This window comes from Trichechus manatus, unplaced genomic scaffold (genome assembly GCF_000243295.1).
Source record: "Trichechus manatus latirostris isolate Lorelei unplaced genomic scaffold, TriManLat1.0 scaffold00022, whole genome shotgun sequence".
Taxonomy (NCBI): domain Eukaryota; kingdom Metazoa; phylum Chordata; class Mammalia; order Sirenia; family Trichechidae; genus Trichechus; species Trichechus manatus.
In genome coordinates this window covers 17,616,419-17,630,346 of record NW_004443958.1, presented here as the reverse complement: position 1 = coordinate 17,630,346, position 13,928 = coordinate 17,616,419, and the positions used below count along the sequence as shown (strand labels likewise).

At 45.5% G+C, this 13,928-nt stretch overlaps 1 protein-coding gene across 2 annotated transcripts in view; it reads left to right on the top strand.

Moving 5' to 3' along the window:
• ASAP1 (ArfGAP with SH3 domain, ankyrin repeat and PH domain 1) overlaps positions 1-13,928 on the top strand; it is a 312,941-nt gene that overhangs the window by 24,234 nt on the left and 274,779 nt on the right. Inside the window, exon 2 of one of the 2 annotated variants that reach the window (XM_023728199.1) lies at positions 13,794-13,920. In XM_023728199.1, the coding sequence (XP_023583967.1) occupies positions 13,794-13,920 (127 nt within the window). Of the gene's footprint in view, positions 1-13,779; positions 13,921-13,928 lie in introns of those variants that run through there. The other variant, XM_023728200.1, reaches the window with a different exon arrangement.

Sequence of the window (13,928 nt, the reverse complement as noted above, 5' to 3'; positions counted from 1 at the left end):
GCCCTGAATTTGGACTTTTAGCCTACTTTACTGTGAAGAAATAAATTTCTCTTTGTTAAAGCCATCCACTTGTGGTATTTCTGTTGTACTAGCACTAGATGACTAAGACAGCGGTTTTCATACTTTCTTGGTTGGTTCAGCATGTTCATAGGCCCAGTGTATAAATTAGGATTAGGTTTCAACTGCATATAAATGAAAACTCAAATAATACTAGTAATTAGGGTTTACTTTTCTCTCAGACCAAAGAAGTCTAGAGATAGTTCCATTCTTGCCCCTTCTCTTGAATGTATTCCCCTGAGTCACTTGTCACTTGTCACATGTCCAGGGCAACCTCAGGGTTACACTTACCCAAAGAGTTATAGTCAGGCTCCTTTCAAGACTTAACAAATGTTTCCTTGGCAGTTTTTTTTTTTTTTTTTTTAATTATTTTTTAACCAGATTTTTATTTTTAAAAAATCAGGGTTTTTTTTTTGTTTTGTTTATTGTTGTAGTTTAAGTGAAAGTTTACATTTCAAGTTAGTCTCGCATACAAAAATTTATACATATATTCTGTGACCCTAATTTCTCTCCCTATACTTGACAGCACACTCCTCCTTTCGGCCCCTGATTTCCCGTGTTCATTCAGCCAGCTCCTGACCCTCTCTGTCTTCCCATCTCACCTCCGGACAGAAGCTGCTGGTTTAGCCTCGTGTATCTACTTGAGCTAAGAAGCACACTCTTCACGAGTATCATTTTATGTCTCACAGTCCAGTCCAATCTTTGTCTGTAGAGTTGGCCTCGGAAATTGTTTTAGTTCTGGGCTGACAGAGTCCAGGGGCCATGCTTTCTGAGGTTCCTCCAGTCTCGGTCAGACCATTAAGTCTGGTCTTTTTACTAGAATTTGAGTTCTGCACCCCACCTTTCTCCTGCTCCATCAGGGACTCTCTGTTGTGTCCCCTGTCAGGGTGGTCATGGGTGGTAGCCGGGCACTATCTAGTTCTTCTGGTCTCAGGCTGATGAAGTCTCTGGTGTATGTGGCCCTTTCTGTCTCTAGGGCTAATACTTTCCTTGTGTCTTTGGTGTTCTTCATTCTCCTTTACTCCAGGTGGTTGGGACCAATGGATGCATCTTAGATGGCTGCTTGCAAGCTTTTAAGACCACAGATACCACTCACCAAAGTAGGATGCAGAACATTTTCTTAATAAGCTTTGTTATGCCAGTTGACCTAGATGTCCCCTGAAAGCATAGTCCCCAGACCCCCGCCCGTGCTACTCTGTCTCTTGAAGTGTTTGAAAAAATCAGATTTTTAATGCAGGTATGTGTTAGGACTATATCATGAATGGACTCCCCTGATAATAAGAATGTTGTTGTTGTTAGGTGCCGTGGGGTGGATTTCGACTCATAGTGACCTCATGTGACAGAGTGGAGCTGTCCTGTAGGGTTTTCTTGGCTGTAATCTTGTAATCTTGGCTGTAATAGGAGCAGAGCACCAGGTCTTTCTTCCATGGAGCTGCTGGGTATGTTCGAATCGCCAACCTTTTGGTTAGCAGCTGAGTGCTTAACCGTTTGCACCACCAGGGCTCCTTTGATAATAAGAATAAACCCATTGCCATGGAGTTGATTCCGACTCATAGCGACCCTATAGGACAGAGTAGAACTGTCCCATAGGATTTGCAAGGAACAGCTGGTGGATTCAAACTACTGACCTTTTGGTTAGCAGCAGAATGCTTAACCACTGAGCCACCAGGGCTCCTGATAATAAGAATAGCTACCATTTATTGAGCTGTTACTATATGGCAGTCACCAAGTAATGTTTATTATCTAATTTATTCTTCATAACAGTTCTATGAGGTGTATATTATTATCCCCATTTTACAGATGGGGAAGCTGAGGCTCTGAGACAGTGAGCTTGTCCAAGGTAACACATCTGGTAAGGTCTAGATGGGACTGGAATCCAAGAAGGTTGGCCAGGGCTCGTTTAGTTTCAGTAGTAGAAACCCAACTCAGATCAGCTTAACCTAAAAAAGAGATGTATTTGCTTACATACTTGGGAGTTCTAAGGGGTGGACTGGCACCAGGCATGGGATAGATTCTGTGGGTCCAGTGGTTCAAATGATGTTACCGGGACACCCCTCTTCCCTTTTTTCCTCCCTTCCTCCCTTTATGTCTGTCTCTTTGTTAATCTCATTCTTAGATGAACTCTCCATATGTAACAAAGATGGTCACAGCAACTGAAGGCTTTCTAAGTCCTTTGAGCTAGACTTTCTAGAGAAAAGGATATCCTTCTTTACCCCGGCATCTATATCAGTCCTCCATAGAGAACTCTGCTTTGCTGTGTTGGAATTCAGTGTTGGTCCCTGTACCAATCACTGCTGTATTCAGGAGCCTGGGATACTCTGATTGGACAGCCTGGGTCCAGCCCTCTCCTTGGGAAGGCAGAGACATATGATTGACAGCCTAAGGAGACTCGCATGGAGTGTTTGTGTGTGTGTGAGTGGGGGTAGTTGCTAAAAGAAAGGGATGTAGGGCAGACAAAAAATATAGTCAATGTCCTACAAGGTCTATGTGAACTGCTGATAAGTTCAGGATGCAGAAATTAGCTGAGGGTAAATAAAAGTTCATTTCCAAACTCAGGTATTGAGAGAAAGAGGCAGTTTATTCACAAAAGGAAAGCAAAAGATATTGAAAATAATAATCTCGAGACCAGTCAGTGGTAAGTTCTCTGCTGTCCATTCAAACCCTTCAGTTTTATAAATTATTTTCCAAAATACCTCAAAACTGCTAAGGCTAGAGCAAAAAGACCAATTTCTCAAAAACAAACAAACAAACAAAAACAGAAAATAGAAAACAAGGACTCAAAGCTAGAAGCATCTGTCAAAAGAATTGCTAGCAATTGTAGAGGTTTTTTTTTTTTTAATTAGAGCCCCTGGTGTGATTTGGAGCATTCGCGTTTGAGAAGGATGTTATCCAAATAGCACACGTTAAGAAGAAGACTGCCGTGGGTGGGCAATTTTCCTTTTTCAAATGGAGCAGTTCCCTTCATTTCGCATAATTATGGAAAAGTCTGTTATAATACAGCTCATAGTTGTATGGGTTCAAATACATTGCAGGTGAAATCATATTTTTGAAAAGCAACAACTGAATACTGTGACAGATTCATAACAATATGGAGTGCCCCTAACAAGGGCCCCCAACTTAGAACTGATGACCTCCTGACACTTCTGGTTTACCTTTAAGCAGAGCTGAGGCCTCTGGTGTTTGGGGTCACTGGTCACACTGATGTCAAATAAAAGAATTCTTTGAGTTACAGGATGTTATTGCCCTGGGAAGGAATCCTGGTGGCATAGTGGTTAAAGTGCTTGGCTGCTAACTGAAAGGTCGTGGGTTTGAACCCACCAGCCTCTCGGCTCCCTGGGAGAAGGATGTGACAGCTGCTTCTGTTAAGATTTATAGCCTTGGAAACCCTATGGGGCAGTTGTACTCTGTCCTATAGGGTTGCTGAGTCAGAATCGACTAGAAGGCAGTGGGTTTGGTTTTTTTGATATTGACCTTGGGCCTTCAGAGACTTCTGCCAAAGGCTCTTCTTCTCTTTTTTTTTTTTTTAATTGTGGTGGATAGATAAGTGACAAAACATTTGCCATTTCAATAATCTTCACATGTACCCTAGGCACCTCTTTTTAACCACAAGGAAAATGACGCTAAGGGAAGTGAAATGGTTTGACTGAGGAAAGGGAGCCAACCTGGCTGATACCCTGTGTTGCATGCATCTCAGTGCTGATGTCATAAATAGATACCAATATCAAAGTTTTCTTCTTGAGTAGTGTTTGAGGTGATCAACAGCTTTGAAAGCGTTCATAAAAATAGGTCTGACTAGGCTTTGGGCAAATCAGAGAGATAGCAATGCTTCAAAATGACCTTTTTCCTTAGACTTTACATTTGTAGGTGGCATTTTTGAAATACACATTTATTTTCTGTTTGAATTCTTTGGACAGCTCACCAGTTGTGCTGAAAACGTGTATCTCTGCTTAGATGTGGGCTCCTTCAGGACAGAGACTATGTCTTCATGTATCTTTTTGGTTCCTAATGTCTAATATAGTTATCTTTTTAGAACACAGATAATGATATTAGTTGTTGTTCTGAGCTGCCGTGCAGTTGGCCCCAGATCACGCACAATGGGATCAGACCATTGTGACCCATTGGCTCTGTTTTGGAAGTAAATCCCCAGGCCTTTCTTCCTAGTCTGTCTTAGTCTGGAAGCTCTGCTGAACCCTGTTCAGCATCACAGCAATACGCACGTCTCCACTGACAAGATAAGTAGTGGCTATGCTTGAGGGTATTGAACCCAGATCTCCTGCATGGAAGGTGAACATTCTGCTGCTGCCACCACTGCCTTCTAATGATACTAAAAACAAAACAAAACAAACAAACCATTGCCGTTGAGTTGATTCCGACTCATAGGGACCCTACAGGACAGAGTAGAGCTGTCCCATAGGGTTTCCAAGGAGCAGCTGGTGGGTTTGAACTGTCAACCTTTTAGTTAGCAGCTGAGGTCTTAACCACTATGCCACCAGGGCTCCAGTGATATTAGTAGCTAACATTTATGGACCACTTACTACATACCAAGCACTGTGCTAAGCATCTTGCATGGATTATTTTACATAAACCTTACAACAACCTTATGAGAGAGGTCTTATCATTATCTTCATTTTAAAATGAAAAAAACTGAAGTTATGTAACTTGCCTGCGGTCACAAACACCATGGAGGGGCAGAGCTGGGGTTTGAACCCAGGTAATCTGAAACCAGATCGCCCACTCTTAACCACTAGAAAGGCTGTAGAGCTGCATAATTACTGTTTGTGGAATAGAACTGAACGGACTGGTTCCAACCTAATATTTCTGCACCGACTGGAGATTGGCCTCAGGGACTCAGGAGACGATGGTCTCATTTCTGAAAATGATCAAGGGGAAAAGAGCTTTGTCAATCATGACAGCACAGTGGCCTTGGCAAAGGGAGAGATCTGGCCTGTACTCTTTATATGCTCTAGGGCTGCCTTGGGTTGGAGTGCAGGTGGGGGGGATGGATAGCTTACAAGAGTATGTCAAATGATCCCAGCGTTCAGATCACAAAACCTTTGTTCCCTCTTTCTTCTTCTTTCTATTGACTTATTAGCTTTTATAAATTAGCTCATAAGGAAGGGCAGGGGTGGAAGGGCGGGAACTTTGAATGGCATTGGTTGCCCTCAAGCTCCTCACCTTACATTATTAGCTTTGGAGAGCAGGAAAGAAAAGAAAGAGGGTATGTATGGGGGTAGGGTGAGAAAACAGAGATGAGAGATGAAAACAGGAGGTGAGTACTTTGGGGCACAGTCGTCTTCCTCAGAATCAAGGGGATCATTAAAGTGATTGTGTGCCATATTTTACACTGTTACATGTTTTAATTATTAGGCAAATGTCTAATAATCATGAAGCCATGATGCAGACACCAACATAATTTGTTCTTAGATGGGAGTTTCAAATGTTTCCCGAAAGAGAAGGTCTTTAATCCTCTCCTTGAAACAGTAATTGGGAAAGATGGAGGAGTGGGAAAATCTTTGGGAACCAGGATACCTGGGTTCTACCCCTCCTTCCCCACAAATCTGCCAAAGAATGCTGGGCAAATCACCTGAGCTCTTTGAAATCAGTTTCCTCATTGGAAAAATGGAAGGATTGGAAACCACATTATCCTTGAAATTCTTTCTGTCTCTGAGAGTTTATGATAATATAAGATAATGGAAGTGACTCTAAGAACCAGGATTCCATTCTCTGTCAACATTTGTTGCTTCATTCATTCATTTATTCTTCCCTTCTTCCCTCCATCTATTCCACGAGTATCTCTTAAGTAATTAGAAAACACCCTGCTTTTAAGGAGTTCACAGTCTAGTTGAGAAATAGAAGTAGTTGGAAAATGGTGCCATGTGAAAGAGGCATGTTCTCATTCTTGAGGCAGCGTGGAAGGGGCGAGGACTAACTGATCACTTAAATTTAAAACAAGATAATTTCATCACAGAAAAAGAGAAAGCTGAGTGTTCTGTAGGTTTTTCTCATTTTTTCAAGTGAATGTTTCTTTTTGGGAAATAAACTGAGATTTAAAATCCATCACTCTTAGAGATTGCAAGTTTTTAGGGATCCCATATAACACCACAATTTTTCTTCACTGGAGGTTGTTTTCCTTATGTTAGAAATGATGTGGCCCATAAAAGGGAGCCAGTTCAGTTCAAAACGCGTTTATTAGGGCGCATGGGGGCTTGTATTAGGCAGTGCTTTTCATGGGGAAGAAAAAGCTGGAAGACTTTGGATTCAGACTGACTCTGAATACCAGCACTCCGCTTATTAACTGTTGACCTTGAGTAGACTGCATGTCTCTGAGTTTCCTCAGCGGAAAACATACTGCTTTCCTGGATTGCTGGAGATTTCAGGAGATCTTGCTTGTAAAATGTCAAGCCTGGGGCACCAGGAATCTCCTGTTGTTTCCTGAGTTCCTGGGATGATGTGAGTGATACAGAGATGGATATGATTTCGTCTGTGCCCTCAGAAAATGATAATCCGGGAACTTTGTAGTGCAGGGAACTCAATAGGAGTATCTGAGCCAAGCCGTGCCTCTGACAGAGCTGTTTGATGTTAGAGAAGCTCTCAGTTTCTCCATGCATGCATAAGTGGATGTATGAAGTCCTTCCAGCTGGTGCCAGCATCCTCCAGTTTGCTTATGGCAAAGTGAGAAAGGCTAGACCACTGACATCCACGTAAAGATTAATTCCAACTGGACAAATAGGGAAAAGGGAGTGTTTCCCAGACCAGTCAAGCTTGCATTTGGATTGGGCTTGTCTGAGTCCTCCAGGAGGAAAAGAGATAACTTGAAAGGCTCCAACAGAAGAATTATTCTGGGGCTGTGGACCCTTTGTCTTTGATGAGCATTATAGTGCTGGGTGGTGAAACGCTGGGGTGATGAAGTCAGACTGCTCAATCCTTGCTCCACTCCTGGGCAAGGTGGCCTCTAAGCTTCAGGATTCTCCCATGTATAAAATGGAGATAGTCATATACCTATGTTATAGGGTTGCTGTGTGTAGTGAGTCAGGTGGTGCCTGCACTGACTCAAAACTGTAGGACATATGATCAACACCAACAGTTTTTAGCTAACATTGTTATTCTCTTACAGGACGGCGCAGAATTGTATTCCTGCATTCATTCATTGATATTTACACTACGTGTCTTCTGGTTCCCAGCCTTCTGCCTGACCTTTCCTCCTATCTCTATCAGAAGGAACAGCCAGGAAACAAGGAGGTAGAGCAGAAGGTGGTTTTTGTCTCCAAACAAACCATGTTCTCCTCTTTACTTACTGAGAAAACTCTAGTGGTTTTATTTGAAGTATTTAAATTAAGTACATTTGGGAGTAGAATAGGCTTTTTTTTTTAACACGAAATTGCGTGAGTGCACTTGTGAAGCACTCATGAACGTGGAAAAAGCAGTCTTTAGCTGATGTAGATATGGCAACATGACCTAACTGTAAAACCCAAGTGAAATCATATATATCCCTCCCTCCTCCGGCCCCCTGCAGCCTTTCCTTTCCTCTACCTCTTCATTTAGATGGTAGAAAAGGAGTGCTTAAGTTATCAGGTGAAATAAATATATAAGATACTTTCTTTGGTTGCCTGGGTTGGGAAAAATCCTGGATTTAACAAAGTAGCGCTATATGAGGTACAGTAAAGAGACCACTATTTCAAGCAGTGGAAAAAGCACTAGAGTTAGAGTCTTCCAGAGCCAGGGACAGTAGCATACAGTGTGATCTCTTTGTGTCTCCGTTTCCATTATTGTAATACTCGCATCTCAGGACAGGTATGGGAGTGAATTCAGCCGCTGCGTATCTAACCACCACCGCCGTCTCTGGCCCGGGATTAGCCAGTTGCTGTTGAGTCAGTTCTGACTCATGTTGACCCCCTGTGTATCAGAATAGTACTGTCTCTATAGGGTTTTCAGTGGCTGATTTTTTGGACGTAGGTCACCAGGCTTTTCCTCTGAGGAGCTTCTGGGCAGACTCGAACCTCCAACCTTTCAGTTAGCAGCCAATCTTGTTAGCTGTTTGCACCATCCAGGGACTCCCTGGCTTAGGATAGGGGCTCAGAAAGTAGTAGCTCATACCCCACCAGTCTCAGGTTTCTCTCTGGTAAGTATGGGCTTCTTATACTTACCTCATAGAGTTGTTGCTTGGTAAAGAGAGGGTCAGCGAAAAAGAAGAAGACCCTCAACGAGATGGATTGACACAGTGGCTGCAACAATGGGCTCAAGCATAACAACAATTGTGAGCATGGCGCAGGACCAGGCAATATTTTGTTCTGTGGTGCATAGGGTTGCTATGAGTCAGAACTGACTCGACAGCACTTAACAACAAACAACAACACAGAGTTGTTGTAAGGTTTGAATAGTGGTATGTGTGTTCAGAATTCTGTACTACTTAACAAAGGGTCTGGGGTATAGGTCTTGGTTTTGTTTTTTTTTAGGAATATCAGAATTTATATCTCTAGATGAGGTTTTCAAAATTCCCATAATAATGCCTGAAAAATGTTGTCCATTTAATGATGTCCCAGACACAGCTAAGCACTTTACGTGCCTAATGGCACTAAATCCTCAGAACACTAAGGCATAGGTACTGTCATTGCCCCATTTTGCATACGTGGAAGCTGTGGCTCAGGGAAGTCAATTACTTTAACAAGGCTAGATAGCTGCTACATGTTAGGGATGTGAACCAAAGTCTTTGTGATTTGAGAATCAGCCCATAACTCATGTTTCTGCAAAATCAATGCCCTGTTCTGTCTTCTAGAAGCTGCCCTGCTAGAATCTCCTGTTTTACGGGAACTGCCTTCGGTGAAAACAGGCTCATTATTTTATAGTCTCAACTCACTTCTGATCCCAATTGGTATTCATCCTAGTGGACTCTAGTATCCACCATCACTAAGGGATCTGGGCTCACAAAGGATACTTAAGCAGAATAAGCGAGGTATCTGAAGGCTATGAAGGAGTCCTCGTGGCACAGTGGTTAAAGCACTCAGCTGCTAACCAAAAGGTTAGTGGTTCGAACGCAGTAGCCGCTCCAAGGGAGAAAGATACGGCATTCGGGAGAAGGATGTGGCAGTCTGCTTCTGTAAAGATTTACAGCCTTGGAAACCCAATGGGGCAGTTCTACCCGGTCCTACGGGCTCACTGTGAGTTGGAATCAACTCAATGGCAGTGGGTTTTTGGTTTTCTGACGACTATCCCCATATCTGAGTTCCCAGATTTTGGGAATTACTGTGCAGGCTCTCCCTCTTCTTTCCTCCAACAGGTGACTAATTTAGAGATACCTGAGTCATGGAGTGGAAGGAGATGTATTTATAGTCACATGTCACATAAAAAGAGAGTCCAAAGGGAACGAGCTTTGGTTGAGTATTCCCTCTGCGTCAACTGTTAGGTCCACATCTTCTCATTTCATTTCACATAACAGCTTCTAACGTAGTTTTATTATTACTCTAATTTTGCAGATGAGAAAACAAGACTACTAAGTGTCAGAGTAGAGATTCAAACCCAGATCCGCATAATACAAGGCATATTATCTATCTTCCCGTTCTACCCGGGGCCCAGCCAGCAGTACTCACAGTAAGGACCAGGCAGGAGGAGCATAGGGTGCTGAACAGTCTTCAACGGGGATTATAATAACAAAGATGATGCTTGCTTTATATAAAGCCTAGCGTGCGCAAGTATATGTATGTTTGCATATGTATTCTTCCTGGCTCCAGAAAGGATGATGGATATTTCTGAGCAGCTCCACAGAAAGAAATCATCCAGCATTTAAGTTTTGCCCATGTCAGACTCTGTTCATTTTCTGATATCCAGGAATAGTTTTCAGGGCATTTGAGAAAATGAGAGGTGCAGATGGTTTGCACTGGGGCATGGTTTCAAATTTAAAGAGGATTATGTGCCTATGAACCCCAGAAATGGTGGGTAGAGGTGTGAACCTTTGAAATTTCTAATTGCAGACCAAGTCTGAGGAGGTATACACTTACCAGGGCACAATATCTTATTGTTCACAGATTCCTTTCTTGGCCGAAGGAGAGGGGGGAGGAGCAGATACATAACATAATCTTCAAATGAAACTGAAACAGCAATTGATGGCAGCAGTTTGGGCTTTGGTAGATTTAGTCAAGAAAAAAATCCCTGGCTGTTTAGCATTGCCCATTTGCCTAACTGGTTTTGGTCAAGATGATTCCACCTCATAGTGACCCTATAGGACAGAATAGGACTGCCCCATTGGGTTTCCAAGGCTGTAAATCTTTATGGAAGCAGACTGCCACATCTTTCTCGCGCAGAGCAGCTGGTGACCACTGCACCAACCAGGGCTCCTTTCCATTTGCCTAGTCCATTGTAATAATCTTTATTCCTTGCATCTGCAGAGCTGAGCGTATACACAGACTCAGCTTCTGCCAGGGGGTAGGGGGGATCTCTGTGGTCATCTTGACACATCCAGCCCTTCATTTTACAAGTGATAGCACCAATGCACAAGATGACAGCATCAGTTATTACTAGAGCGAGCTCTGGGACCCTGGCATCCTGGAATGGAGGCAATTATTCACTGACTCTAAGCTTTTTGTATCAACACACATTTATTGAGCGTTCATTATATGCCAGGCCTTATGGAGGAGGGAAGGAGCTTTCAGCTCAGTGGAGGTGACAGGTGTTAGATAATGCCTTGGAATAGAGGAAAGAATAGAATAAATGAAAAAGCAAAGTCTAAATTTATTTCCAGCCTAGAGGAAGACCTGCTTGGAGCGGAGGAAGTTTAAGGGCTAGGGTAGCCTGGGGTTACTGAGGCTCAAAGAACTTAAGCAATTAGCCCAAGCTACCAGTTGCCATTGAGTCAATTCTAAATCATGATGATTCCACGTGTGTCAGAAGAGAACTGTGCTCCATAGGCTTTTCAGTGGCTGCTTTTTTGGAAGTAGATTGCCAGGCCTTTCTTTCTTCTGAGGTACTTCTGGGTGGACTCAAAGACCCATTCATGTCACAGCCAGCTCATTAACCATTTGCACCATCCAGAGACTCCAAACCTAAGCTAGCAGGTGTCATATTTGCTCAAAGTCACAGAGCTTTCCAGATACAGGGTGGCCTAGTTAGTACACAGAAAAAGAGGATTTTCTCCTGGGGGCTCATAATCCCAAAAGCCCGTGATCTGTTGATCCCCGCACACTAGCAAGAGACCTCCAGGTCCAGGTCTTCAACTCTGCTATCTCTTTCTGGCTATCTCCCCAGAACCACAAACTTGTTTCCCAAACTTTTGAAGTGCTAATGAGGAAAAAGTGGGTGCTGATTTATTACTTTTTAAGAATGCCTCTCAAAGTTGATTTCTCAACACTTCACTTTGCCAGGAAAGAGTATTCATTCATGTCCATTCCCTTCCAGAATTCCTTGTATAGTTAGCTGAAGCCCTTGCCCACCTGAAGCATGGTCCCTTGGAGGACCCTGATGGGAATGTGTTTGGAGACACAGCACAGGTTCAGTGCAGCCACTCAGGGAGATAGAACATCTCATGTTTCATACTAACTTAACCTGTGCACAAAGTGGCTTCTCATCCATTACCATTAACTCGCATAACAGCCTGATGGGATTGGTGCCCTTATCTTTCATTTTCACCTGAGGCAACTGAGGGCCAAGATCCCCTAGCCAACAGGGCATCTATGCGTTCACTCCCCTTACTCTCTTCTCTGTTTCAAGATGTCACCTTGTCAGAGAGTCCTTCTCTGAACATCCTTTATAATTCCAACTCCTCTGTCACTTTACTGCCCCTTCTTAACTGTGAACAAAACCCTTGCTGCCCAGTCCTGTGCTGTGATTGGCTGTAGCTAGGACCAGACCATTGTGCTCCACAGGGTTTTCACTGGCTGATTTTTGGAAGTAGATCACTAAGCCTTTCTTCCTAGTCCATCTTAGTCTGGAACCTCCACCGAAACCTGTTCGGCATAGCAACACACAAACCTCCACTGACAGAGGGGTGGTAGCTGCACATGAGATGCATTAGCTGGGAATCCAACCAGGGTTTCCCACATTAAAGTGAAAAGTCTATCCACTGAACCACCACTGTCCCCTTACTGTGCTTTGTATTTTATATTTGCTGTTTCCCTAGCAGAGGATAAGCTCTTTGAGAACCAAGACATAGTCACTACTGTATCCCCAGGGTGTATAGTAGATGATTAGTAAATATGTGGTGATGCATTTTGATTGAACAACCATTGGGCTACTTCTCTGTGCCAAGCCCAGTGCAAGACAAGATCCCTGCCTTGGGGGCACACCATTGTAGTTGGGGCTAAGGACCGGAGAACACTTAACCACACAAGATGGCAGGAGCTCAATCCTGGGGGAGGCCCCAGGGGCAGCCTTCTGCCCTGAGGAGGCGCATTTGGGAGATGAGCGACTAAGGACAGCTCCCATTGGCTCCAAATACAAGAGCCATTCAGTCCTTCTGCAGCGATTCCCACTGACAGAGGGAATCTTTGTAAAACCAATTTCATTAGTAGTCAGCGGTGAGAAATTAAATGGATTCTTAGGAGTCGATTGAGCTAGTTAAAACATAGCCATCTGCCCGGCCGAGGGATGAGCGATATGTTGGTACTTTTTCCGCTGAAATTTGTCTAGCATCTGCTTAGCGTTGGACACCATTTGCACCTCGGGAGATGCCATTTACACTCCGTAGTCCTCGTCTTTCCTCCGGATTTTAAAAAAAAAAGTGCCAGTGAAAGATTATAAAATTGCAAAAAAAAAAAAAAAAAAGACCCCAAAAACTTTTCGTTCGTCTTCACTTAGCAGTTTAGAGACCTAAGTAAACTGCTCAGAACTAGCTTGCCTGCAGCGGCGCGCGCCCAGCGGACGGAGGGGTGAGGGGAGCGGGCAGGCGAGTAAGGCTGGAGCCGGCGGCCCGCGGGTTCCGAGTCCTGCGCACCCTCGGCTCGGCCGGCGCCCGCGCAGCAGGAGGCGGCTCTCCTGGCCTCGCTTCCTGCACCCACACGGGACTAAAAAAGAACACGTACAACTTTTTTGGTCACCCTTCTTACAAAACGCTCGCGTAAGGAGCTCGCTGAAGTAACCGCTCCGGGGGCGGCCACGGGGATGGGGCTTCCAGAGCCCCGCGAGCTGCGCGCACAGTACTCAACCCGGACGCCCGTGTCGGAACATGGCCCTACAGCTCGCGGCTGGGCCGGGGCCGGTGCTGGGGGCGGTGCGCGGGCGGTGGGGGCGTGGCCAGGTCGCGCTGGGGGCGGTGCGCGGGCGGTGGAGGGGGGGCGGCGCGCGTGCGCAGAGCGCTTCCTTGTTTGTTCTCGTGACTGTATCGGGAGCCCCGCCCGCCGAGTGAGAAGCGCTCAGTCAGTCGGGCCCTTGCTGCCGCCTGTCAGAGCGTCTCTGGAGGCAGTGCTGGCCGCCCTGAGCCCTCCGCCCCGGACGCCCCTGCGCCTGCCCGATCCTTGCGCGAACTCCACTACCGCCGCGTCCCCTCCCCCGCTACTGAGGAGCCGCAGTCGCCGCGCCGCCGGAATGAGCATTGAGAGGCGGGTCATCGAGAGCCCCCTGCCTCGCGCCGCGCTCGGAGTTTGAAGGCTCCGCGCTGAGCGCAGCCGCCGCCGGGGAAGGAGCTGCGCCAGGCCGGCAGCGGGAGCTGGAGGCGGGCTGCGCGGGCGTTCATGAGCCGCCGGGCGGCCGCGGCCCCGGGAGCCTGCGCCGCCTCACCCCCGCCTCCGCTTGTGTCTCGCCCCCCTCGGCAGGATGCCGGACCAGATCTCCGTGTCCGAGTTCATCGCCGAGACCACCGAGGACTACAACTCGCCCACCACGTCCAGCTTCACCACGCGGCTGCACAACTGCAGGAACACCGTCACGCTGCTGGAGGAGGTAGGTTG